This window comes from Quercus robur, chromosome 2 (assembly GCF_932294415.1).
Source record: "Quercus robur chromosome 2, dhQueRobu3.1, whole genome shotgun sequence".
Classification (NCBI taxonomy): domain Eukaryota; kingdom Viridiplantae; phylum Streptophyta; class Magnoliopsida; order Fagales; family Fagaceae; genus Quercus; species Quercus robur.
The window spans coordinates 72,250,330-72,277,395 of NC_065535.1; the positions used below are offsets into that span (position 1 = coordinate 72,250,330).

The 27,066-nt window shown below is 36.3% G+C and overlaps 3 protein-coding genes across 3 annotated transcripts; 2 read left to right on the forward strand and 1 right to left on the reverse strand.

Annotated features, from left to right (window-relative positions):
* Positions 1-1,986: 1,986 nt before the first annotated feature.
* On the forward strand, positions 1,987-8,133 carry LOC126702825 (uncharacterized). Its single transcript, XM_050401687.1, has 7 exons — positions 1,987-1,995; positions 2,120-2,306; positions 2,388-2,518; positions 2,605-2,828; positions 3,043-3,249; positions 7,714-7,794; positions 7,908-8,133. Exons 1-7 carry the CDS (start codon positions 1,987-1,989, stop codon positions 8,131-8,133), a joined length of 1,065 nt encoding a protein of 354 aa, XP_050257644.1.
* Positions 8,134-9,571: 1,438 nt separating this feature from the next.
* LOC126714894 (2-methylene-furan-3-one reductase-like) lies at positions 9,572-14,970 on the reverse strand. The gene is made up of 4 exons (XM_050415302.1): positions 14,640-14,970; positions 10,647-10,970; positions 10,270-10,429; positions 9,572-9,956 (listed from the first exon to the last, which is right to left on the reverse strand). The coding sequence occupies exons 1-4, from the start codon at positions 14,856-14,858 to the stop codon at positions 9,691-9,693; spliced, it is 969 nt and encodes a 322-aa protein (XP_050271259.1). The 5' UTR covers positions 14,859-14,970; the 3' UTR covers positions 9,572-9,690.
* A 6,028-nt stretch (positions 14,971-20,998) lies between these two features.
* On the forward strand, positions 20,999-21,583 carry LOC126702834 (uncharacterized). Its single transcript, XM_050401692.1, has one exon. It carries the CDS (start codon positions 20,999-21,001, stop codon positions 21,581-21,583), a length of 585 nt encoding a protein of 194 aa, XP_050257649.1.
* The last annotated feature ends 5,483 nt before the right edge of the window (positions 21,584-27,066 follow it).

A 27,066-nucleotide genomic window follows, 5' to 3' on the forward strand; every position in this document is an offset into this window, starting at 1 on the left:
TTTACGAATGGGGAAAACCACCGAGGCAAAACCCCACCGGGTGAATTTAAGGTCACCACTCCCAGGAATCTACTATTATCAAAACAAGCGGTTACCAGTAAAAGGAATCTTAGTACCTAATACCAACCTACAGTTGAACTCTTACATCAATACCCAATTGGACTTGTGATGTAGCGGCAATCTCTCTGCTCAATGCACGAATCCAGTACGTGACTAACCGATGATGCACAGATCATAATACGTGACTAACTCCACAGCAACCCTTTGATTGTTGTAGTTGATTTACAGCAGTTTCACATAGAAACACCAATAAGATCTTCAATATTGGTGCAAGAGATTTTGCTTGTTTACAGAACCCTAAAGGCATATAAGAAATGTAGTAAGAACTCTTTCTTCTATAAGAGGAGGCTAGGGTTTTAAAAAGAAAACCTTATAAAACTCTCTAGGATTAGGTTTTTCTTTTTCCGCCTCCTTTAAATAGGTGCTTAATGGGCTCTCCTATTTCAAGTAGGTTTATACAAACCTTGGATTTTTCTAGTCCAATAAGAATGATACAAACCCACAAACCTTGGGTTTTCTTAGTCCTATAATGATTATACAAATTCAAAAACAAATAGTCTTTCAAAATAAAAACATTGCTTGCTATAGTCTGAATCCCGTAAGCTCGATAGATCGAGACATGTGTCGAGCTTTAATGAATCTCAACAGATTAAGCTTTTGTCAAGGAGGTATCAAGACCTGCAGATTGCACTTTTCTTGAGCAGTTCTTGAGTAATCTTTATACCTTCAATTTAACCGTAATGATCATCTTAAACCTTCTTAGATTTACCCAAATGCAAGAAAAGCACGTTTTATCAAAGGATATGTCAATTACATAAAAATATGTCCTTAACATCTCCCATTAGGCTTGTCAACTAACTTCCGTGTCTTATTATTATCAATCATTTTCATTTCCTCTTTCACGGCTTTCACCCAAAACAGCCTGCTTCTTCAAAATCATCTGGTTCAATAACTGAAAAATTGTACATTCATAGATGTCTCAAAAGCTTCTAAACTTTCTTGGAGGAGCTCTAATGAAGATGACCTGGGGGGATGATGGTTCTCTTCTTTAAGGTGTTTGCAACAATGAAAATTCTTTCATTGTCTTCTCTTGATTGGTGTTATGCATCTTCTTGGAGGAGCACTAATGAAGATGACCTGGGGAAATGATGGTTCTACTCTTTAAGTGATTGCAACAGTGAAATTTCTTTCATATTCTTCTCTTGATTGGTGTTATATATGAATCTTCTTGATCTGCTTTAGAAATTAGAGGTAATCTCTGCAATTTCTTTGCGTTCTAATTCCAAGAAACTTCTGTTGAGAAAACATACCTTGATGCAACAAACTTTCGCAACAATCTGTTTCGATTAGTAATACATTCATCATATGAACGCATTTGACTTACAACTTCCATAATTCTTGAAATATAATATCCCATATCTTCTCTCTCCTTCATTTTGGCATTCTCCAATTCTCATTAGAGAGATTGAAGTTCAATGCTCAATTGCTCGTTAACTTTGTTGCCTAGAAATTTATTCTTCAAAATTTCCCGTGCAACTTTGGCTTTGAAGGCATCAATAATATGTGGGAACATCGCTTCGGAAATTCCTTACTGAAGAAATAGAAAGTCATCACGTACGTTCTTTGTACGGCTGCCATTCATACTTCTTGACTTCACTCAAATTTGCTTCTTGAGGCTCAACATAGCCATCCTCACACTGCCGCATAAATTTTTTAAAAATATATTGTAAACTAGGCTCTGTGAACAAAATATGTTGGGTCTAGTGGAATAGGTTGTTGATGATGGAGAATAGGAATTGGTGTAGAGTTGCTAGCTAGTTACTGTAGAACCCTAACACTTCGGAACCAAAAAAAAAAAAGAATTGCTTTTTGTTTTATTTCTTGAAGTATACAACAAATGATGTTTTCCATGCAATGCATAAAACAATGGCCAACGTAACTATGCGTTTTTATACTTATGCTTGTTCACTAACTCCCCTCAAAAAGTAAAGTAGAGTAGATTGATTAATTACTTAAACTTCATTTATTGTTTTACTAATTAAAATGATGTTGCTGAAAGTGTATTAACTTAAACACAAGGATAATCACAAGAAGGAACAAGTGTGCTGCATGCTTTAAGCAATTCGTCAAAATGGAGCACTTTGTGGAGCACATGAGAACCTCATATCATTCAGTTCATGAACCGACATGCAGAATTTGCAAAAAACATTGCAGATCTTTTGAATCTCTAAGGGAACATCTTATTGGTAATCTGCAATTTTTCTTTTAAACTTCAAACTGCTTGATTCCATTAAAGACAGCTTGTGATAATTTCTCTCCTCTAACAGGCCCACTGCCAAAAGAAGCATGCAAAAGAATTTTCAGCAATCAAGGATGCAAATTCTGCCTAGTTATCCTCAATAACCCAGATGCACTCAGGTTGCACCAAGAAATTTGCCAACTCCCCAGTGTAAATACTGTATCTTTCAACTAGCACTAAAATCAAGTATTTCTGATGCTGATCGAGTTGAATATTAATCTTTTTGTCCTTTTTGTTTGTTCTAGGGAGTGCTTGCTCAATTGGCTAACTTGAGCATTTTTGATAATTTGACTATCGATAATGTTCAAATAAGAGGGCCACAAGTAGTTGCACTCGCTTGCAAAATGGTTGGTGGTGGTGGCAGTGATGGCTCCCTAGATCTCTGTGCAAGGGTCTGCCTCATTGATGAATATGAAAGCATAATCTACCATACTTATGTCAAGCCACCAACTCCAGCCACAAACTATAGGTATATATGGATACGTCTCCACCAAGCTTCTCCTGATTTCAAACCATATATATATTTACCAGCAACAAATAAAACCGTAGTCCACATTTTTTGGATGAGCTATGGATTCTCAATGGTTAAATCTGGGTCAGTCTCTCTCTCTCTCTCTCTCTCTCTCTCTCACACACACACATATATATAACACTATAATTTACATTTTTTGAATAACTTATAGGTATCAAACAACGGGCATTCGAGCAGAATACTTAAGGGAGGCATTGCCGCTGAGCCAAGCGCAGAGGAAGATTCAAGACCTCCTCTACAATAGAGAGCCAATGCGGAAGCTTAGACCTACTGATGGAAAAGCCAGTATTCTTGTGGGTCATACTTTGGATCGTGACCTTAGCCTCCTACAAATAAATTACCCAGCAACAATGATGAGGTAATTAAAGCTCTTCAGGGAAAGTAACAAAGTTTTGATAGTTCTATATATGGTATCATCAACAGTTCAGCTTTGACTAAACACTCCATAGCTAAGAATACTAGTAACTGATAAAAAAATATTTTAAAAGAAAAAAGATTATAAAAATACCATGGACCGTTATACGTCATAATAAATTAAAATATGAATAAATATATTAAATTAGTACATAAAAAATTAACTAAAATTGTCCGATTAAATATAGAGACATATATTTCTTTTTATATGAAAATATATTTATTTATATATTATTGGTCAAAATCCATATAATTCATTAAGATATTTCAACCAATATATTAATATCAAACCCAAATTTCTACCCAATAATAATAATAATGACAACTACATTTTTTAGAATATTATAATTGTAGGGTCCAATTTGTGGCTCAAACCCAAAGTGTATGGGATCTTAACCCAATGAGTCCAATACAATAAATTTATAGAGAGTGGGTCAATGAACTAAACCCTAATGAGTTGAATAACGACTAGTATTGAATTAAATGACAATCAAGCACAAATAAGAGTTATTGATATCAATAGACTTTTCATTCGAGAAGGTCACAATTATATATATTGATCACAATTGGATACAGAGATAATTTAGATTGCTACAGTGTTCTCTCTCTATTTTTTTCGATCCCCCTTCCATAAAAAGTCTTTCACCATTATATATCCTCCTTTAGACCATCTTCACCATACACCTGTTGATCATCCGAGCCCTTACTTGAGTACCTATCCCATCAGACACCCCCTTTGGTTTTCTGTGAGTTGTGGTAGCCAAGATAGTACTGCTTAGAGGTCTTCTCCACATAAATGCGGCTAGAAAAGTAGCTGTAGTGCATTTAATGCGGTGATGGCTGCTTTCCCTTAAATATTTTTAGATTTCTTTCATTCTCGTATGTTCATGAGGCATGTCTCTATCATTAGAACTTCTTGAAAGATTACGCTAACTGATGGAGTACATATTGTGAACTATATTCATCATATCCGAGGAGGAGTTCCTCCTCGAACAACTTTTCACTTGTTCCCCACCTTTGAGACTTTAATTGGGAACAATTAACAACTATTTGCTCCTCCTCGGACGAGGCCCAAGGCCCAATATACTATTTTGGGTCCTCATCCCTACAATAATTATAGTATGAAGCCAAAAATAATGGGAAGAAAAAAAAAAGTAGAAAAGAAGACCACGCTCACAAAAAGAAAAAGAGAGAACATGATATAGACATATCATTATCACATGGTGGAAGGGCACAAAATTAAAAGGAATTATATTCTAACACTATCCACTCCTACCCTTCAATTTTCTAACTCTCCATTGTCGTTTTGAATGCTAGTCACATGCTTGGGCTCATAAAAGTAATGATCTGTTTGGTTGGAGAAGTAGAAAAGTGGAATGATAGAAAATGAGGAGAAGATAGAAAAGATTTAATTTTCTCCTATTTGTATTTGGTTGCAAGGATGGAAAAGTGGAGAGATAGAAAACTTATTTGTTTGGTTGAAAAAAAAAAATGAGAAAATAGAAAAGTGAAGTTTCTATAAATTTACAATTATGTCCCCATTTAATAAAATAAAAAAGCTACACATTTTTTTAGCAAAAAAATTGTGTATTTGCAAACAAAAAAGTAACATACTTTTTTAGCCAAAATAATTGTGTATTCACAACGCAAGTAAAAAAAAAAAAAAAAAGAGAAGGTGCAGGAACAATGCCCATGTGCACTGTGCACATGGGCAGTTTGGTCAACCTAGGTGAGTGATTTTCTTCCCCTCAGTTTTCTAGTGGGTCTAGGGAGAAAACATTTGGGCCCTACCACACATTTTCCCTTCCTCCCTCCCTCCCAACCAAACACCCTTCAAAAGTTTCCCCTCCTTGTTTTTCTCTTCTTCTTTTTTTTTTTTTTTTTTTTTTTTTCATCCTCCCTAAAATCCATTCTACCAAACACATTCTAAAAGTCAATACAAAAGAAATTTGAAAAAACAAAAATAGCAAAAGGGAAATTAGCCAAAAACTTGAGAAGAACAATAGAGAAATGTGGAGGTGAGGATGAAACAAAGAAGAAGAAAGAAGAAGGGGCGTTCAAGTGACCCACAACATAAAGGCTACTTGCTGTGAGGGATAAGTTCTTCGTTTGTTCAACTTGGATTTGTGCTTTCTTCTTCTTCTTCTTCTTCTTCTTTTTCTTCTCTCAAACCATTTGATTCCAAATATGAAAAATAAAAATAAAATCCAAAATGTTGCTGGTGGAATTTTCAATTTTGGCTGATATTGGCCGAAACAAAAAAGAACCATGAAAACCAGCCATGGATCTCAGAACTATAAGGTTGGGTCGCGATTCGAGCAGTTCAATGCTTTTTTTTTCGTATAAAGAGATTCTTAGGATTAAAAGAACCGCAATTACAAGATATTCACAGTTAATTGTATCCATTGACAAACAAATCACAAGAGATATCCAATTTTAAAATCAAAAAATAATAAACCAATCATTCAATTAATTAAGATAAATCCTAAATCACGAGAGAAACATTATTGAACTCATATTTAGAATCCTACCTTAGTCAATTGAGATAAAGCAAGAATAATTTAAACAATTAAAGAACAACCGTTTTGAGAAAGATCAAATCACATAAATAAAACCTGATAATTTTTAACAAGATTTCATCCTCAACCTTAATTAAAAATCTAGCTTCTCATAGTAATTGAAATAAAACACAAAAATAAAATACCAAGCATTGAATTAGACAAATAAATAAAACTAACTGTCATGGAAAAAACCCAAAAAGGTAGCTGCAGCTCTATACATTCAGCCATTGCCATCCTCCTTAAACAAACTAACCTAAAGCATTATATAAGAGAAGTCACTCCTAATACAATTCGGACTAGCCTTCTTAAGTCTTAACATTGCTTTGATTTGCTCCTTTATAATCCATCACATGCGGCTAACCTAAAGCCTTATTAATAAAATCCCAACGTAGCCCATTGCAAGAACTCTCAGGTACGTGTTTTGGTGAACAAATCAAGTGGCCCGCGTCAAGCCCATCTGTATATCAACAACGAAAACAAGCCTTCAATTTCTTTTTTCTCTACTTTTCTTCCCCACGTCAGATTAACATTAGTCCCACTCTTCTTATTTTTCTTTTTCTTTCCTTCACACCTTGTTGGACTTGCCCAGCCTGCTTTTATTCTTTTCTTATATCTTTGCTTGCTTCACTTCATGCTTGGGCTGGATCTCTCAAATTGGCTTGACTTAATTGACCATTATTCTACCTCAAATAAAGCCTATTAGCATGTAATTCCTTTGTCACCTATAAGACAAAAATAATAGATAATCTGTCACAAAATAACATGAAAGTAATGCTAAATATGTAGATATGAGAATACTTTATTTTATATATTTCATGCACATCATATATTATCTCCATATGTTAGAGATATATTAGTCCATTAGCATAGGCCTAAGTCTAATTCTACTTTGTATGCAAGTCAAGTCTCCTACTTGTACTAGAAGTCTATTAATCTAGAGTTTAGTCTACTATATATACACATATTATGATTCATTGTAACATAAGATTTGTACTACACTCAAATATATTATTCATGTAACCCTTTAGGGTTTCCTTCGTGGATGTAGGCCATTAGGTTGAACCACATAACTCTCGTGTGTTACTGTATTCTATACTTTATGTTTTCCCTTCCGCATCCATACTAGCATATTCAACATAATGTATCAATACTAATATTTAACATGGTATCAGAGCCACCTTTCTGTAGCCATGGTTTTCTGTCCTTACGGTATATTTAAGAGCAATCTTTGCCTTCCTTGGTGTTTTTTTTTTTCGCTGCGTTCATCTTCTTTGGCTTCCTATTGCTGCCATCAAAACTCTCCTTTATAGTCAAGCCACCGTTAGAAGTTGCATCAACACTGTAAGACCATTACCTTCCTCAAACTACCGTCACAAAGCCAAACTTCATTCAAAGGATCTTCTCAACCTTATCAAATCTCAAGATTTCATCAAACTTCCATCTTGAGTTTGAGAGGGGGTGTTAAAGACATATTAGTCCATTAACATAGGCCTAAACCTAATTCTACTTTGTGTGTAAGCCAAATCTCTTACTTGTACTAGAAGTTTATTAGTCTAGGATTTAGTCTACTATATATACATATATTATGATTCATTGTAACACATGATTTGTATTACACTCTAATATATTATTGATGTAGCCCTTTAGGGTTTCCTCCATGGATGTAGGCCATTAGACTGAACCACGTAACTCTCGTGTGTTACTGTGTTCTATATTTTATGCTTTCGCTTCTGCATCCATACTATCATATTCAACATAGTGTATCAATACTAATATTTAACACCATATATGTTAAGATACTAGGAGTATTTCATTTGAGATGTACAATGAAAAATATGTGACCACAGGGATACAGCAAAATATCCTCCACTGATGCAAACAAACAAGCTCAGCAACTCCCTTAAATACTTAGCAAAAACATATCTTGGGTAAGTAACCTGCATGAGATTTTATTTTATTTTTCTCTTTTTCATTCTTTGTTATTCATTTTCAATATATATATAGATATACCTTGAGGAAGTAAAGAAGCTTCAGTATTTAGGTATGACATTCAAGCTGGCAGTGAAGACCCTTATGAGGACTGTGTTGCATCAATGAGGCTTTACAAAAGAATGAGATCCCAAGTTCACAAAAAAGGGGACCATCCACAAAACCAAAACAATTTTGCATTATGGAGGCAAAGCGAACTTGAAAAGATGACCCCAGAACAACTATTGGAAATTTCAAGGTCTGATTTCTACTGTTGGTGCTTGGACTCTCAAGTTTAGTGCTTGGACTCTCAAGTTTAGTGCTTGAAAGGTGTTGCATACCTAATTAAGTGTGCAAGACAATTGCAAACTTCTTATCCAATTAATGTACTATTGGTAGAAATAACAATAAAATGGGAACGTATCTTTTCAATTAGATATTACTCCTATGTATGCCATGGTACAACATGGATGATTTTTTTTTTGGCTTGAAAAGGATGTTTAAGAAATTAAGAATATTAGATGTATTACGACAACCCACCCCCCCCCCCCCCCCAAAAAAAAAATCCATGTATCATGTATATGAAACAACCATATTTTATGTTTTTATTGCGTGTTATATTATGTTTGAGCATTTTACCAAATATAAATCTACAACAGAGCTTGTGATTTAACTTTTATCTTAAACAAAAAAGATTTACACCTTAAAATATGTGATTATTTGCAATGCAGTCCATAAATTACAAATTTTTTGCTATCAACAATACCGTAGTTGAAGATTAATTTGTAATGTTTATTTGGCACCCCAAAATTTAGTCCTTAAATTATTTCATTGTGGCTTTCTAATATAGATGCAATTCACATATGTGATAAAAGCGTCTTTTTACTGGACTTAACAACAATAAAGGACATGATGAACAATTTGACAAAAATATTAAAGACAAAGGACTAAATGAGAAATTGTTTGCATAAAAGAAATTGTTTTTAAATTTTTTATAAAAAAAAAAAATACTTAAACTACGCACTACCAATTTTATTACAATAAAGCTTTCAAATTTACCAGTTTTTTTTTTTTTTTAAGTTACAAATTTACCAGTTGATGAAAGTGATTGTTGACATGTCAATAAACATTAAAAAAAAATGTATGTAATTCTATTTTGTGATTTGTGGCTTATCAATTTTTAAGGTTTATTTAGTAAAATTTTTAATATAACTAACATTACTCTTTTTAGTAGTAATTGGATCCCTCTCTGCCGAATCCATTACCGATTGGTCCATTAGTAATATCGTCTGCAATATTTTAAATTTGAAAGAGTTCTTGTTCTTTCCGTTGGGTTATGGGACATTGCTGCTCATAAAGCAGCCAGATTGTGTCTTCTTTCTTTTAAGTCTTTCTGCTTTCATAATCACAGTCTGCCAGTTGCCTTAGCGGATGTTTGTAACTGCTGTTCTTGTTAGTTTTTGTGTTTTTGTAGCTTTCAATAAAGATTAAAGTTTATAAAAATAGAAACAAAAACAAAGTCAAAAAACACTCCCACTACTCTGTGTAAAGGTTTTGCTTGCTTGTAGGAACGGGAATGTAAAGGTTTTGAGTGCTGCTTTATGTTTTGGTCGAAGTAAAATGCACTAGGAGGTACTTTGGACCCAAACAAACACCATTCTAAATAAATTACTTTCTTCTTGTTCTTGTTCTCATCTTTATTCATTTCCAACTAAAATCCAACACATACAGTAGGAATGCAAAGTAGAACATCTCAAACATGTAGCAATATATGTCCACACCCTTTTTTACATGATACCTAATGCGTAAGCAAGGATATATTGGTTACATATATTGCTGAAACTAGATGTTATTTCTCATGGGATTGGATATACGACCACTTTTCCGGTGGCTCTGTTGGTGTTAAGATAGGAAAATGCTTCAACAGTCTTTGAAAATGGAAACGGACTTTTGGGGTCAATCACTGGCTTCACCTTCCCACTTTCCAGGTAAGGTTTCAGTTTCTCCAAGATAGACCCTTTAGAAGTGAGCACAAACATAGTTGCTGGTGGAATTACAGGGCCTACTATTGTCACAACATGCCCGTCCTTTTTCACTGCCTTGACTGCCTTATCAGTCTGCCCTGTTTTTGTGTACAACAAAAATTAGTCTTCGACATATTACGAGTAATCATTACACGTTGAATAGAAAAATACAATTAGATTGGCAGGTAATGCACAAATAAATATCATGAGCAATTTCACCAACCTTTTGTTTTAGAAATGGAAATCAATTTAAACACATAGTTAGACACAAAAAGGCCACAAGTTTAACAATTGTTTAGGTTGATTATTGATTATTGTCAAAGGACACCCCCCACAAGACCCAATTCTAAGTATAGAATTCATTGACCAAATTAGGCTTATGATGAAATGAAAACAAATTCAAAATCTTACCAACTGCATCATATACGACATCAAATTTCTCTGGAAGGTCTTCAAAGTTTTCTTTGGTATAATCAATGGCCAAATCAGCTCCCAAACTCTTCAATAGCTCCAGTTTCCCAGTGCTTGAAGTAGCTGCTACCTTGGATGCACCAAAAACATGCTTTGCTAGCTGCCCCAGACGTCAAAAAAATAAAAAAATAAAAAGACATACAAGGATTATCATATCTGAGATAGATGAGTATGTATGAGGCCACAAATTTATACTGAACATTAATGATGATTCTGGGATACAGTGAGAACCAAAAACTTCTAAATACTAAACTCACAATAGGGATGAAAAGACTAACATGAGGGCATTGGAATATCAATGAGAGTCAAGAATATACCTGAATAATGTGTGTTCCAACTCCACCAGCACCACCTAATACAAGGATGGATTTACCTGCAGAGAATTCAGTTCGTTCAAGGCCTTCATAGGCAGTCTCAATGGCCAGGGGAAGGCTAGCAGCTTCAACAAAACTTAGATTTTTGGGTTTCAGAGCCAATAGTCTCTCTTCAACAGCAGTGTACTCGGCCAAAGTGCCATAGCTTTTTGGGTGGTCTAAAGCTTTTTCATTGAGGTCTCCATATACTTCATCTCCTTCCTCGAAATTCTTCACTTGGCTTCCCACTTTTACCACTACCCCAGCTACATCATAGCCAGTAACAATCTATACAAAATAATAACAACAATAAGAAGAAATGATAATCTTACTAATAAAAATAAAATTTAAAATATATATATAGTCGTTGATATTAAGATTTTTATAAATTAGTAAGTGATTCATGCGCTAGTAGATTTTGAACCCATTGGTGATATTAAAATATTCAAACCCCACTCCACTTATTAAAAGGGAAAAAAAATTAAATTAATTCCTTGCCATGGACGGTATCAAGGCAATGAACACATAGGAAGATCTTGTAATCTGGGAAGCACGGGTGTGGCTAAAGTGTAGCTGGGTCGAACACCGCGGGGATGCAGCTACACGCGCGTCCCACACAATTTTTTTTAAATCTTATATGGCCGGGACACCTCAGATCTTCTTCTTCTTCACCTCCGGTCCTTCATCTTCCTTTTCTTCTTCTTCTTCTTTTCCAGTCTGAGCGGTAGAGATACTGAATGAATTGGGCTTCCAGATTTAGTTTGATGTACTTTATTCGTCATCAATTATTTGGGCCTTTGGGGATTTGGCTTGCTTTGTCAAGGGCCTCAAGGCCCATGGGCTGTTTGGATAATATATAGTTGGCCATAGGACCTTTTCTTTTCTTTTGGGTTAGTTGTTTTTTCTTTTCTTTTCTTTTTTTTGAGATTAATTACAATAAGAGGAGGGATTTGAACATATACATTCAAACTGACGGTTGAACTAAAAAATTATTAGCGATTCTTCTTTGTTGCTTTTTTTTATTTTTATTTTTTGAAACGTTGCTTTTGTTTTCTCTACTTGTTTAGTGTTTACCATGTATCTATTCTTTTTAGTTTTGTGGGCTTAGGCATGTGACTAGGCTTGGGAACTCTCAAACTTATTAAGTCTATACGATTATTTTAACTTGTGCCTTTATTTTTTCAATTTTATATTCTAATTTCGAAACATCATTTAATAGTTATATATTCACTTTATTATCTATTATTACTCTTAAATTGATGTATATATTTAACATTATATGAAGAAAAAAAATGTTTAACAACATATAAAAATAAAAATAAAAATATATTTAATAATTAATTAATAAACATATTCCACCGCACCCATGTCCTACTTTTTCTAAAATTTTCATATCACCACACCGCACCAACACCTGCACCAATATTCATGCAAGTGCTTCCTAGCATGTAACCTTCTTTTAATTTTTTTTTTTTTTTTAAAAAAAATTTGTTAAAAAGAATATTATAAATCAAACAGAAAGATAGAGAGAGAGCCTGAGATCATCTCTCGAGCCCGAGGAGAGGAGACCCAATCAAGGAAAGAAGAGAGGTGTAGGAACCTCAGCCCATCCCACTTACAAAAAGCAATCCAACAAGCAATATTAATTATTGGATTGGAATTTCTTCTTAAACATGTAAGCTTGTAGAGGGAGTTTCTAATATTTGAAACTTGCAGCCCTCAAAATTGTCTCTTGAAACTTCATCTATGATGGTCCTCAATTTACAGTCTTATTTCAACTTTTAACTTTATGTCCAATCGGTCAAAATATTAAGATAAGACTAGCTTCTCCTAGTCCCTCTCGACTCCTCATCCAAAATGTCAAATAAAAATCGACATTTTTCTTTTATACTTTGCTTTAACTGAAATGGCAGGATTGTATTCCTTTCGCATTTAACTTTTCCAAGATGTGATCATTGGTGAAGTCCTGCAATATATCATTCATGTCATGGTTGTCTTCGTATCAAACCATAGCAAGAATATATAAGTTTCTTCAGCTTTCGTATCACTAAAATAAAATTTAGTCTCCTTATAGGTGAAATTTATAATTATTTTTAATATATAATTAATTCTTAATTATTAATTTATTATTCATATTTGACTTCATTCAGAATAATTTTATTACTTTAATATATTTATGTTAAATTCACAATTTTTTAAATTTAATTTAATATTATTAATATTAATATTAACTGCAGTAATATTACCAAGAATTAGGATTGTTATTATTAATCGCTATTGTTATTTAATTTTTAAAATTAAGGTATAACCAAGTTAAGAACTATTGATACATTTATTTAAAAATAAAATATGTCAACAATTTAGAAAGCAACTTTTTCATTCTCTTGTTGAAACTTCAATTCTCAAACATATCATTTCAAATCTCTAAGTTGAGTTTCTTACAAACAATTTGGTTGTCCATATTAAAAGGAAACTTATTAAGAACTTCAATTCATTTTTTTTTTTTATTGATAATCTTCAATTCATATTTGACACTTAATGATCTTATTTCTCTACAAACGCATAGGCTACAATTTTAGATGGAAATATTCAATGTTTATATTTTATTTCCTTTTGTACCTAACTTTTAATGTTTTTTTGTTTTTGTAAAAGTGCCCAATATTTTTTTTAATCCTAGCTAGCGTGTCCACTGGTCATTTTAGACTCTGGTTTTACATCAACATGGCCATTAACATTATTTCCATCAAATCTCTTAAGCAAAGCTTGATCAACTAACGACAGCACACGACAAAGCTCAAGCAAAGAACGACAAAGTTTAGGTGTAGCACTTGCAATTTCAAACGAGTCGAATTCATCGAGATTCCAAATGGGAGATCTGCCACTCGACTTGGGCTTGTCAGGTTTTGACAACGAGAACCCACAGCCCCCCCCATAAAGCAATCTTTAGCTTGAGTACCTCTGAATCAAGTTGATATGCTAGGTCTAGTTGTGGATGTGGATTGGCACTTTATTAAATTTGATAAACATTTTTTGTTTATACTTATTGGTTTACGAAATACTTCACTTGCATCTTGAATTAGGTTTATAATTATTTTATATCACTATATATATAATAAGTACCAAATTTATTCGCCAATTTTTTTTTAATTTGGTCAATTAAAGATTTTTACTCCTCAAAACTTATTATGTTGTTTTTCTTTTGTTTTCTTTGTAGATTCCAACCCTTTCTCAATTTTTTTTTTTTTTTTTTATAATTTGATAATAGGGGATTGAGGAATTTAAATCTTGAATATCTTTATTAGAAATATCAGGAAGTGCAAACCAATTGAGTTGCAAGACTTTTGGTTACCTCTTTCTTAATTAAATCAAGCTAATTATAATCAAGAGAAACTTTATGAAGTGCATTATACAAAACCACCTAGTATGTAGTTAAAGTTCATACATAATTCACACACAAGTTCCGAAAAAATTAGTTAACTTTAAAAAATGAAATGCAAAATGGAGACAATCACATTTAAGCACTGTACACATCCATGATACCATATAATATATAACATCAGTGATGGCTCCATGTTGAACACAGGATGGTCATAAAATGCAGCATTGATAGTATGATTATATTACGTACACAACGATTTCAAAATATGAAATCACATAAAAGGAAATTATAAAACTTTATTTATTTGCTTTTTTTTTTTTTGTCAATATCTGAAATTATCTTTTTATTAGATTTTGTATAATTTAAGCTTTTTAATGACCCTCTTGAAAAAAAAAAAAAAAAATAGAACTACCATTATATAACATATATATATATAAATCTTTTGAGAATTATATACGTTAAAATGGAGACAATTCAGACAGCGTTGATGAAAATCTTCATAAAAGAGATGATAACACCAACAAAAAATGTATTCATAAACTTCTGAAATAAGAGAGAGATTGGGAAGAAGGTCTTACTGGTAAAGGAGAGTCAGTTTCCTTGAAATACCCAAGCATCCTCTTAGAATCGACAGGGTTAAGAGATGCAGCAACAACCTTGACCAGTACTTGGTCTTCCTTCACTTCTGGCACGGTTACATTTGAGTCCAGCTTCAAAACATCAACAGCCTTTCCATATTCAGAGTAGGCCCAAGCCTTATTTTTAGAGGGTATTGAAGCAGTTGGAGGAGCTGCCATTGTATTGTATGCTGAAGAAACTTGCAGGGATAAAGAGAAGGAGTTGGGTCTGCGTTACAAAGAGAAGAGATGGCTTAGTAGTGACACTCAAATGGTGATTTTCTGAATAGCATCTTTGCTTGATGATGATACTTATTGATACACCTTGAATTAGCAAACCACAAGACTCGGTCAATTTGAGACTCGATAAGGAAATAAAAATGAGCTATTGTCCATGAGATTATTTACACGAATTGAGAACGTCCAAACAAGTGGCTTGTCCATAGTGATTTTTACTCAAAACTTAGTAATTTTTAGCTACGTTCATCAAAATTGGGATTTACCATACAAGTCCACTGCTTTAGAATTTGGGAGTGAATTCCCCAAAACTCGCTCTCGCTTCCTCTACTGATGTAACATGTCTCCCATGAGGAGTGGCACAAAACAATGAGACTCATTCTTTCTTTCTTTTTCTTTTTCTTTTTCTTTTTCTTTTTTTTTGGCTGAACAAAAAAATGAGTCTCCAGTGTGAGCTCATCAATTCCACGTCACATGACAGCAATAAATAATATCACGTATACCACACGAGCCTTACTAAGGCTATCACTCAAGCCACAAGATCTCCTATATAAAGACCAGTACCTTATCAAATCTAAGGTAAGTGAGAAATCTACTAACTTTGAGAGTTTATAGAGATCTTGGAGGAAATTATGACTTAACTTGTCACCCCAACGAAGGAAATCATGTGATTTGCGAGCGAGTCTCAATTAGGAGAAATTAGTGTATGAGATGAGACCATGTCACACGCCAAGCCCAAGGTATGAGCAAGCCATATGACAACAGAGCCACACTAACAAAGTTTCACAGTACAAGCATGTAAGGCTTTCTTATTGATTAGCAACTATCCTCAAAGAATATTACACAAAATAAAATCCAAAACTAACTTCAATAATTAAATTACCAAAAATCTCTAAAGTATAAATGAAAAAAAAAAAATCAAAGATAAAGAGCATAAAACAATAATATATAACAACAAAACACTAAATACTAAAAATTAAAATTCCTAAACTCTTCTCAAGCGCACAGCCTAAGCAAAAGCTCCAAAATTTGTTGTTCCTCATAATCTAAAACTGAAATGGTAGAAATGGGGTGAGTTTGACAAGTCAGTAAATAATTACATCGAAGTTAGCCAAATGAAAAGCGCACACACATATATAATTAACACATAATTTGCAATGCATTTTTATTTATTTAAAAAACATAAAAAATTATAGTTTGCAACGAGCTCCAAAGACTTTAAAAATTGTAATTTGCTATGAGTTCAAGATTTTCAAATTTTGGATTGGACTTGAAATAATAACCATATCCCATCAGATTCATAAATTTTAACGATCTTTATAACCATGGTCACAATGATTTGTAAACAACAAGTCTTAATATTCTTCTTGGCCGTATTATGTCATTTTTATCATAAATTGTTGGACGACATCCATTTTAGTACGCGTTTGGATAGCTGATTGCGTTTCAGCATCTGGGGTTTTCGCCTTTTTTTTTTTTTTTGACCAGCGCCTCTTGCACTATTCATGTCTCATGAACAGTGTATTAAGGCAAATGAACAGTGTTTTGTGAGTGTGAACAGTAACCGGAAATTATTTTTTTATTGTTTTTAGTTTTTAGCAAAATAAGTGGTATCCAAACGTACCCTTAGTGCCTTTTCAAATCTTATCTGTTGTTTGCCAACTGAGGACAATGTCAAAGACACTGATGAAGTTAAAATTGTCACGTGTTTGTTTCCTTCAAGGAAAAATGATTTTTTTTTAATATAAATATTTTTTGGTATTTAGTATGATAGAAAACTTAGGTCAACAAAAAAGATTAGTAGCCTAGTCAAAGGAAAATAATGAGTTTTGGATGGAAAACATTTTCCGTCCTTAAAATTAAAGATGCCGAAGTCAAAATATTTTTTGCGTGGGCATTGTAGGGACAAGGGCCCAAAATAGTATATTAGGCTTTGGGCTTTATCCAAGGACATTGATAGGTCCGAGGAGGAGCAAATAATTGGTAAATGTTCCCAATTGAAGTCTCAAAGGTGGGGAACAAGTGAAAGGTTGTCCGAGAAGGAACTCCTCCTCGAATATGATGAATATAGTTCACAATATATACTCCATCAATTAGCGTAATCCTCCAAGAAGCTCCAATGATAGAGACATGCCTCATGAACATACGAGAAGGAAGAAAACCTATAAATATCTAAGAGAAAGCTGTCACCACCGCATTAAATACACTGCAACTACTTTTTTGACCGCATTTATGTGGAGAAGACCTCTGAACAGTACTACCTTGACTACCACAACTCACAGAAAACCAGAAGGGGTGTCTGATAGGACAAGTACTCAAGTAAGGACTCGGATGATCAGCAAGTGTATGGTGAAGATGGTCCAAAAAAGGATATATAAGGGTGAAAGACTCTTCATGGTGGGAGGATCGGAAAAATAGAGAGAGAACACCGTAGCAATCTAAATTGTCTCTGTATCCAACTGTGATCAATATATATAATTGTGACCTCCTCAGACTGAAAGTCCATTGATATCAATACCTCTTATTTGTGCTTGATTGTCGTTTAGTTCAATACTAACCGTTGTTCAACTCATTAGAGCTTAGTTCTTTAACCCACTCTTTACAAATTATTGTATTGGGCTCATTGGACCGAGATCCCATACACTTTGAGCTTGGGCCATAAATCGGGACTCTACAATTAGCGCCGTCTATGGAAAGAACTTGTGTAATAGTGAAAGCAACGGTTAACTATAGCAAATTCAAACTCACATCGAGCAGAATCCATAGCATCTCAACGTGAAAATCCTTTTTCGCCAACCTTGAGCGTAGGAGAGATCAGGAGGGTAGCGCGCACGTTATGCACACAAGCAAAAACCACTCTCGAGTTGGGAGTCACGTCTCTCAAGAACAACACAATAAAGCCATGCAAAGGGAAATCGACCAACTTAAGAAGAAGTTACGCCATGCGCAACGAAAATGAACTCCCACCCCGTTTGATTCCTCTTCCGAAGATGAGAAGGATAGCGGGTATCGACGTAAATCAAGGACTCCTCCTAGCGAATCCTTCTCATATGAAGAGGAGCACCATAGTGAACGCCGATGCAAAAGCCCCATTCACAGAGGATTGGGAAATAATGCGATGAGCAAAGATTTGAACTAGATTGCCAAGTCGCCCTTCACGCATAGGATCAAAAGGACAGCTTCTCCTCGGTGTTTCCATCAGCCAACATTCACCATCTACAATGGGTGAACAGACTCGGTGGAACATGTGAGCCATTTCAATTAGAGAATGGCTATCTATTCTGATGAAGCCTTGATGTGTAAAGTGTTTCCATCTAGTTTGGGACCCGTGGCGATGAGATGGTTTGGCGGCTTGAGGACGGGTTCAATAAATTCCTTCAAGGAGCTCACTTGAGCATTTGGCTCCCATTTTATCGCGTGTACCAGGGTCCCTCGGCCCTTAGACTCCCTACTGTCTTTGTCCATGTGAGAAGGGGAGTGTGAGAGACCGCGCCCCCGGCCCGTTTTTATAGGATGTTAGACCAAACCCACGTGAATGGGTGGAGTCGTGTTATTGTCTCTCAAAATGGAGATTCGACTAATTATATTTTTCCCTTTGGATTAAGGGTTTTACAATGGAGTCGCCACTTATTTAATTATTAGAAAAATAAGAAAACCATGAATGAAAAATTCCTCATTTTATTAATTTGAAATTGAATTTACATTGATCATAGGAAAATTACATGGCTTTGGTCCTAGATACAATCTAAGATAAAGTACTTGGCTTTATTTCCTAGTTACAATCTAAAAATCAAAAATTACATGGATAAATATTTGATCTACTAACCCTTGATCTAAGCTCGGAGGCTATGTTACAAGATGGGAAGGTGTTAGGCACCCACCTTGCCAGGTGAAACCGGTCTTCTAGACTATGATGGTCAACATTCATATCACATCATCCAATATATCAATCAATTTGTATGTTGAATTTAATGTGTGTGCATGTGATAAACCCTAATTCAATTTATTAAGCATGACGTTTGGATTAAAAAATGAACTCTAGTGAATGTGTGTGGATAGTGATAAACCTAGATTCAAGGATTTGAAAGAATTACTAAACAAACATGTTTTTCATATTTTTGATGTGGATTTAAGATTAAATCTAGTTATATGCATGAACATGTGATGAACAACTAAGAACATATAAAGAACACATAAGAACAATTAAGAACATTCAAACATATTCAAGAGAATTATCATGCTTTAATCTTAAATTCTCATCATGTCAATATAAGCAAACAGTTAGGGAAGGGGATTATACTTTCATGCAAGATCCATGTAATGGAGGAGGAGATTCTTGATAGAGGTCCTAAGGGTGGAGGAAAAGAAGAACTAGGAGAGGGAGAGTGAGTCTCACTCAATACCTTGAGTCTCAAGAAGACCAAGATATGACAAGACTACTCAACTTCACTAGAACTCAAGAGAAGAGAAGAGAGGGGGATTTTTTGTGTGCTTTGGAATGAAGGAGAGGGGGGTTTATATAGTAGTGGTGGAGGAAATATGAATGGAAGGCCATTTAATGAGAGTTGACAAGGAATCATGAACCTAGACCTCATTTTAGCCTTTGGGAAAATCTGGTGCATTAAATGGAAAGATTGGTGGGAGTGAGGAGCAAGCCAAAATTCGGTTTTCCCGTAGCTACTGTCACAACCTATAGAGCCAACTTTGAAAAATCATATCTGCCTCAATTCTGATCGGAATTGTCTCATTCTTGTGCTCAAATTAAAGCCCCGGATGTCTAGTTTCTGGGAAAAATAACTCCATTCATAGATTCAAAATATTCTGAGAGATATCAATGAAATGGTAAGCAGAGGTCATTTGTTAGAAAATGGTTTCAGCACAATTAACATTAATAGATCCCCAAATTAGCTCCCAATTAACATTAAATGGCTCCAATCACTCCTATTTCAGACTTAATTGGCTCTAAATTTACTCTAATTAAAAGATAATTGCACAAATTACTCATTGAATAATTAATGTTTAACTATCTAGTTAATTAGGTGTATGTAACTCTACCATAAAATGTAGTCCTAACCAATCAAATTATGACACATCATCGATCTCAAATTGATTATATTTATAACCAATTGAAATCAATTGTTCATAATCACATATAGTCAGACTCAATTTGTAATAGTGCATCTTAACCATTAAAACTTGATTTGATGATAACTTTCAATCTAATGGTCCGATTAGGGCTCATGACCAGTCGATTTGATCGTTACAACATCAAGATCATTTTGGTTAAATGAGATTAAGGATCTAATGACCAGAATCAAGATGCATATTTCCAATATGAAATTACCCTTTTACCCTTCATGTGAGGTTAAATACGGGTTGCAAAATAGGGTGTCAACAGGGAGACCCTGAAAACATATTCGGACAGGTATTGGGAGATGCACAATGAGATAGAGGGTAACTTTGAGGACGTCGCCATCAGTACCTTCAAGAGTGGCCTCCCAATCGAGCATGGCTTAAGGAAGTCTCTAACAGGAAAACCAGTCACCAGCCTGTGCCAACTTATGGACCGTATTAACAAGTATAAAAGGGTTGAGAAAGATTAACAACTGGGTAAAGGAAAGGCTAAGGTTATCCCTCATGAGAGGAGGGATTTCAGGTTGGACTGATTCAATAACAACCGGCCCCGGAGAGATTTTGCTGGACAATCAGGGTCTACCAACACCCAGATCGTTAATGCAATATTTCGAGAACTAGTGCATCAGGTTCTAAAGAAGATTAAGAACAAGCCATTCTTTAAATGGCCAAACAAGATGGTCAAAAACTCCTTGAGACGCAACCAGAGTCTTTATTACCAATATCATCATGACTAAGGGCACACTACGGAAGACTACAGGAATTTGTGGGACCATTTGAACCAGCTGGTCCAAGAAAGGAAGTTGAAGCAGCTGCTGCACCATTCTAGTGGCCAAGCGGGGTAGACAGGTTCGGATCCCCAGAGAGATTTTTCTTCAAGACCTTCTCTAGGAATGATCAATGTCATCTTCGTTGCCACCAGTAGGACCGGTTCCTGTCCCTCCAGAGTGATGTCTGTGGCTCGGCTATCAACTGAAAACAACAATTCAAAGCCAAAAAGAGCCAGAATAGAGGCCTCACTAGTCCTGGGCTTCTCGGCCGATGATAAGATCAGAACTATCCAACCCCATGACAATGCTTTGGTGGTCACACTCAGGATAAAGGGGTATGATGTGAAAAGAGTGTTGGTAGATCAGGGAAATCCTGTCGAGATAATGTACCCCGACCTATACAAGGAGCTGAATTTAAAACCCGAAAACCTAACAGCATACGATTCCCCACTAGTAAGTTTCGAAGGGAAAACAGTTACTCCGAGAGGTCAGATTAGACTACCTATACAAACCAGTTCAGATGTGGTGGAAGTAGACTTCATTGTGGTGAATGCTTATTCACTTTATACGGCTATTGTGGCCAAGCCTTGGCTTCATGCCTTAGAAACCGTTTCTTCTACCCTCTACCAGAAGGTAAAGTATCCGTCCAACGGCCAAGTTAAAGAGATTGTAGGGAATCAATCCATGGCTAGGCAAGGCATAGTGGTTGCCATCTTGCATAGGCCCAATGCAGAGTCCTCGGCCTCTACTGAAAGGAACTTGTAGCAATCAAGAACTCCAGTATTGTCCAACAATGAATCAACCGAGGAAGCGAAGTACGAAGATCTAGAAAAGGTTGTTGTTGGCAATGATCTGGAGAAGTTCTTTCAGGTCGGCTCCCAGTTGCCTCCCCAAAAGAGAGAAGAGCTAATCGAATTCCTGAGAAAAAACGTGGATGTATTCACGTGGAATGCTTATAAAGCTCCGAGGGTCGACCCAAATTTTATTTACCACCATTTGAATGTCAGTCTATCTATTACACCCAAAAAACAACCTCTTCGGCGATCATCTAGAGAACATTTTGATGCTGTCAAAGATGAGGTAATGAAACTTAAGCGGACAGGAGCTATTAAAGAGGTTTTCTATCCTGAATAGCTGGCCAATACTATGATAGTAAGGAAAAAGAATGGAAAATGGCAAGTATGTGTAGATTTCACGGATTTAAACAAGACTTGTCCAAAAGATCCCTTTCCTATGCCTCGGATAGACCAGCTAGTAGATACTACCGTAGGCCATCCTCGGATGAGCTTTTTAGATGCCTTTCAAGGATACCATCAAATACCGCTAGCACTAGATGACTAGGAAAAGATAGGTTTCGTTACTCCCACAGGAAACTACCATTACAAGGTAATGCCCTTCGACTTGAAAAATGCAGGATCCACCTATCAAAGGATGATGACTAAGATGTTTGAACCTCAATTGGGCAAGAATATTAAAGTCTATATAGATGACATGGTAGTGAAGAGCAAGGTGGTGTCCGAGCATGTGGGAGATCTCGGAAATATTTTTAAAATACTCAGAGAACACAAGTTGCGCCTTAACGCCTCCAAATGTTCTTTTGGTGTGGGATTAAGAAAATTCCTGGGTTATATGGTGACCTACCGGGGAATTAAAGTTAATCCTGACCAGATTAAGGCGATAAACAATTTGCAACCACTTCGGAACCCCAAAGAAGTTCAGAAGCTAAGCGGAATGACTGCTGCTCTAAACCGGTTTATTTCTCGGTCCGCAAATTGATGCAGACCCTTCTTCCTATTGATGAATAAATAGAAGGGATTTGAATGGACTGAGGAGTGTGCTTTGGCATTTCAACAACTTAAAGAATACATATCTCAGCCACCTATCATGTCTAGTCTTGGGACGGATGAGGTCTTGTTTTCTTATATTGCGGTTGCCCCTCACGCTATGAGTTTAGTATTGGTACGGGTTGACAACGGAGTACAACAGCTAGTCTATTATGTGAGCAAATCACTACATGAGGCCGAGATTTGCTATCTACTGCTGGAGAAGGTCATCCTGGCAATGGTGCATGGTACACGAAAGCTTTCTCATTACTTCCAAGCACATACAGTTGTCGTCCTAACTCAACTTCCACTTAGGGTCATACTCCAAAGTGCTGATTATACGGGGAGGATTGCAAAATGGGGCATAGTTCTAGGGGCTTTTGACATCAAATACATGCCCCGTACCTCTGTCAAGGGTCAAGTACATCAAATACATGCCTCGTACTTCTGTCAAGGGTCAAGTATTGGCAGACCTCGTGGCCGAGTTCACTGAACCCCCGTTAGAAGAAACCTCAACAACACAGAACATGGATGGAAAATCGGTTGGCACAATCTCCCTACAAGAACATTTATTCTGGAAGGTATACGTTGATGGTGCGGTAAATCAAAGGGGCTCTGGAGTGGGACTAGTTCTGATCTCGCCCGAGAAGCTCACCATAGAAAAGTCACTAAGATTGGGCTTCTTGACCATGAATAACGAAGCTAAGTACAAAGCCTTACAGGAGGGAATGTCCATGGTTCAAAGAATGGGAGGAAAGGCAGTAAAGATGTTCTCAAACTCAAGGTTGGTCGTTAGCCAGGTGAAGGGCGAACTAGAAGCAAGAGATGAGAGGATGCAAGGGTATTTAAATCAAGTTAGACATCTACAATCAGGATTTGAATCCTTCACTCTTTTGCACATCCCCAGGAGTGGTAACACACACACCGATTCTTAAGCCACGCTAGCGACCTCCTCGGCACAGAGCCTACCTCGGGTTATCCTTATAGAAGACTTGTACAAACCCACGGAGGTCAAGGGACAAGCGGTTCATGTTCACCAAATCAAGGTAGGGCCCAGTTGGATGGATTCCATAGTACTACATCTGAGAGAAGACATCTTGTCAGAAGACAAATCAAAGGCTGAAAAGATAAGGAGAAAAGCGCCTCATTTCTGGCAATCCAATGACCAAAAATTGTACAAGCGCTCTTTTTTCGGGCCATATCTACTTTGTGTTCACCCCGAAGCGACAGAGCTACTCTTTGAGGAGCTGCATGAAGAAATTGTGGAAGCCACACAGGAGGCAGATCTTTGTCTCATAGAGCCATAACTCAGGGCTACTGGTGGCTAAATATGCAGAAAGAAGCACAAGAGTATGTGAAGAAGTGTGATCAGTGTCAAAGGTTTGCACCAAACATACACCAGCCAGGAGGAGTTCTTAACCCCCTGTCTAGCCCCTGGTCTTTTACTCAATGGGGCTTAGATATAGTTGGCCCTTTCCCCAAAGCAGCAGGGAACAAGAGGTATTTGCTGGTCGGCACTGACTATTTCACTAAATGGGTTGAAGCTGAACCTTTAGCAAATATCAGAGATGTGGATGCTAAGAAGTTTATTTGGAAAAACATTGTTACCCGGTTCGGGATCCCTCATCTCGGATAATGGTCTTCAATTTGACAGTAAGTCCTTCAGGAGATACTGTTGTGAATTGGGAATTACGAACAGATATTTTACTCCAGCTTATCCTCAGGGAAATGGACAAGCCGAGGCTATTAATAAAGTCATAGTTAATGGACTCAAGAAAAGGTTAAATGATGTGAAGGGAAAATGGGTGGAAAAACTACCACATGTCTTGTGGACGTATCAAACCACACCTCGCAGATCAACAAGGGATACCCCCTTTTCGATGACTTATGGAGCCAAGGCTGTTATTCCCTTAGAAACAAGCTTCCCAACACTAAAGACCAGCTCGTTTAGTCCAAGTAGTAACAATGAGTTGCTAGAAAGGAGTTTGGATCTTATCGAAGAAAGAAGAGAAAGTGCAATGGTCTAATTGGCATACTACCAACACAAACTCAAGCATGGTTATGATGCTAAGGTAAAGCTAAGGCCACTAATGCCTGGTGACTGGGTATTGAGGAAAGTTCTGGACACTGCAAAGAACCCAGCATGGGGAAAGCTAGGACCCAATTGGAAAGGACCTTATCGCATCACCTCTGTGACTAGTATAGGGGTTTATTTCCTTGAAGACTAAGATGAACATGTAATACTGCGCCCTTAGAATGTAAACAACCTGAAAAGATATTATTATTAATGAAGATTTTCTTTATCAATAAATTCTCTTGTTGTATAAAAGTATTGTGCTTCATGTTACTGAATCTGTACAAGTATTAAACAGAACCTAAATCCTGTATGGCTTCTCGGACCACAGGCTTAGGGAAAATTAATTACTTTTGACATCTATACAAGTATTAAACAGAACCTAAGTCCTATATGGCTTTTCGGACCACAGGCTTAGGGAAAATTAATTACTTTTGACATTTGTACAAGTATTAAACAGAACTTAAGTCCTGCATGACTCATCGGACCACAGGCTTAGGGAAAATTAATTACTTTTGACATCTGTACAAGTATTAAACAGAACCTAAATCCTACATGGCTCCTCAGACCACAGGCTTAGGGGAAATTAATTACTTTTGACATCTGTTCAAATATTAAACAGATCCTAAGATATATCAGATCTCTCGGACCACATATTTGGGTGAAATTAACACTCAAGGGCATGTATATAAGTGTTTAAGTAGAACCTAAGGTCAAAACAGATCCAAGGCAAATTTAAACTTATATTTATTTACATAAGTGATGAACAATATTCAGATTTTTTGCCTCTTTTATTTTCCTTCACATGATATAAGTCTATCAATATCAATCTTCATTACATATGATTTAATTCACAATACAAACACTTAATACACAACTTTGCTCCTAGCACTTAATCAAAGTAATTATATTATTAACCAGCGTATTATTGTTGTCTTTTATTGAAGGCACAGTAACGGCAGTTTGATGCTATGTATAAAAATAATAAAATTCAAATTACATAAGGCAAAAGAACAAAAGATGAAATGAAGAACATTCTCATTGAGTGATAAAGAAAGTACATTGTACGCATTGACATAGTGTCATTTAAAAAATAAAAAACTACTACAAAAGGAATTAGAAAAGGAACCATAAGGGCTAAGCTTTAACGGGAGGGGCAGGAGGATCTTCCTTCTGGCTTGGCTGAGAAGTATGAGCATCCTTGGCCTTGGGGTTAACTTCCTAAATCTCAACCTTTACTTCCTTCGCCTTGTCAGCATCTTTAGTCTTGGCAGAGGGCTTTTTCCCTTTGTCTTTGCCTTTGCCTTTCTCCCCTTCAGCCCCCTAGCCTTGGTCACCAACCTGGCTGGATCCTTTCGAAATTTCAGGAAGAGGGAGGGCATCTGGGATAGCCAAAGGCTGCTTGGAAGATTCTGGGGTAGGGGTAGGAGGAGAGGAGATAGCAGCCGAGACTTCACGGATCTCCGAATGGTAATAGACACTTTCAGGCAGCCTCCAAACAGAATCTGCAGGGACTCCTGCAACAGTCAAGGCCTTATCCCATGTCACGTTGCAATAATCCCTACACACTTCTGAAAGCTCCTCGGCAAGCCCTACTTGCATCTCCTCCACACCAAGCAAATATGAAGCCTTCTTTTCAGCCTCGGCTGCTTCCCTTGCCAGTTGAGTTTCTTCCTTGGCCTTCTGCAACTCAACCTTAAGATCTATGACCAACTGCCTTTGTGTGGCCAGATCTATCTCGGTCAAGTGTAGTTTTTGGCGCTAATCCTCAGCCTGCCTTTTAGCGGTTTTCAAGCCGGCCTCAGCGCTTGAACGAGCTTGGTCCGTCACTTTAAGTTTCTCGGACAACTCAATTTACTCCTGCCTAGCTGCCTAGCAGCCCCCAATGATTTCTCAACATCAGCAAGAGTGAGGGCTTCATCATCGGCCTATTTACGAGCGTCACGGTACCACTCCTCGGCCATAAAAACTCGTTGAGTAATCTGTCCAAAGACCACAAATAAATAAATAAATATATATATATATATATATGAGTTAAAAACAAAAGTATGATTTAACATCTAATTTCATAAGTAGATAAACTATTTACCATAGCAAGGTCCCTCTTCAAGGACAGGAAAAGGTCATTCTATGTAAAGCACCAGTAAGCGTCCATATCCTTGGGAAGGGTAGAGGCTACTTCAGGGCTTCGGCTATATACCCCGCTCGACCCATTTGAAAATTCCCAGACCGAGGCATTCCAAGGAATGGGAGCCTCGTCTACTTCCAGCCGAAGACTCCATGTGCGTTGTGTCATGCGCACATCTGCCCTATTTTGTTTTTCTCAGCTATCCACAAACTGGGATCTCTTG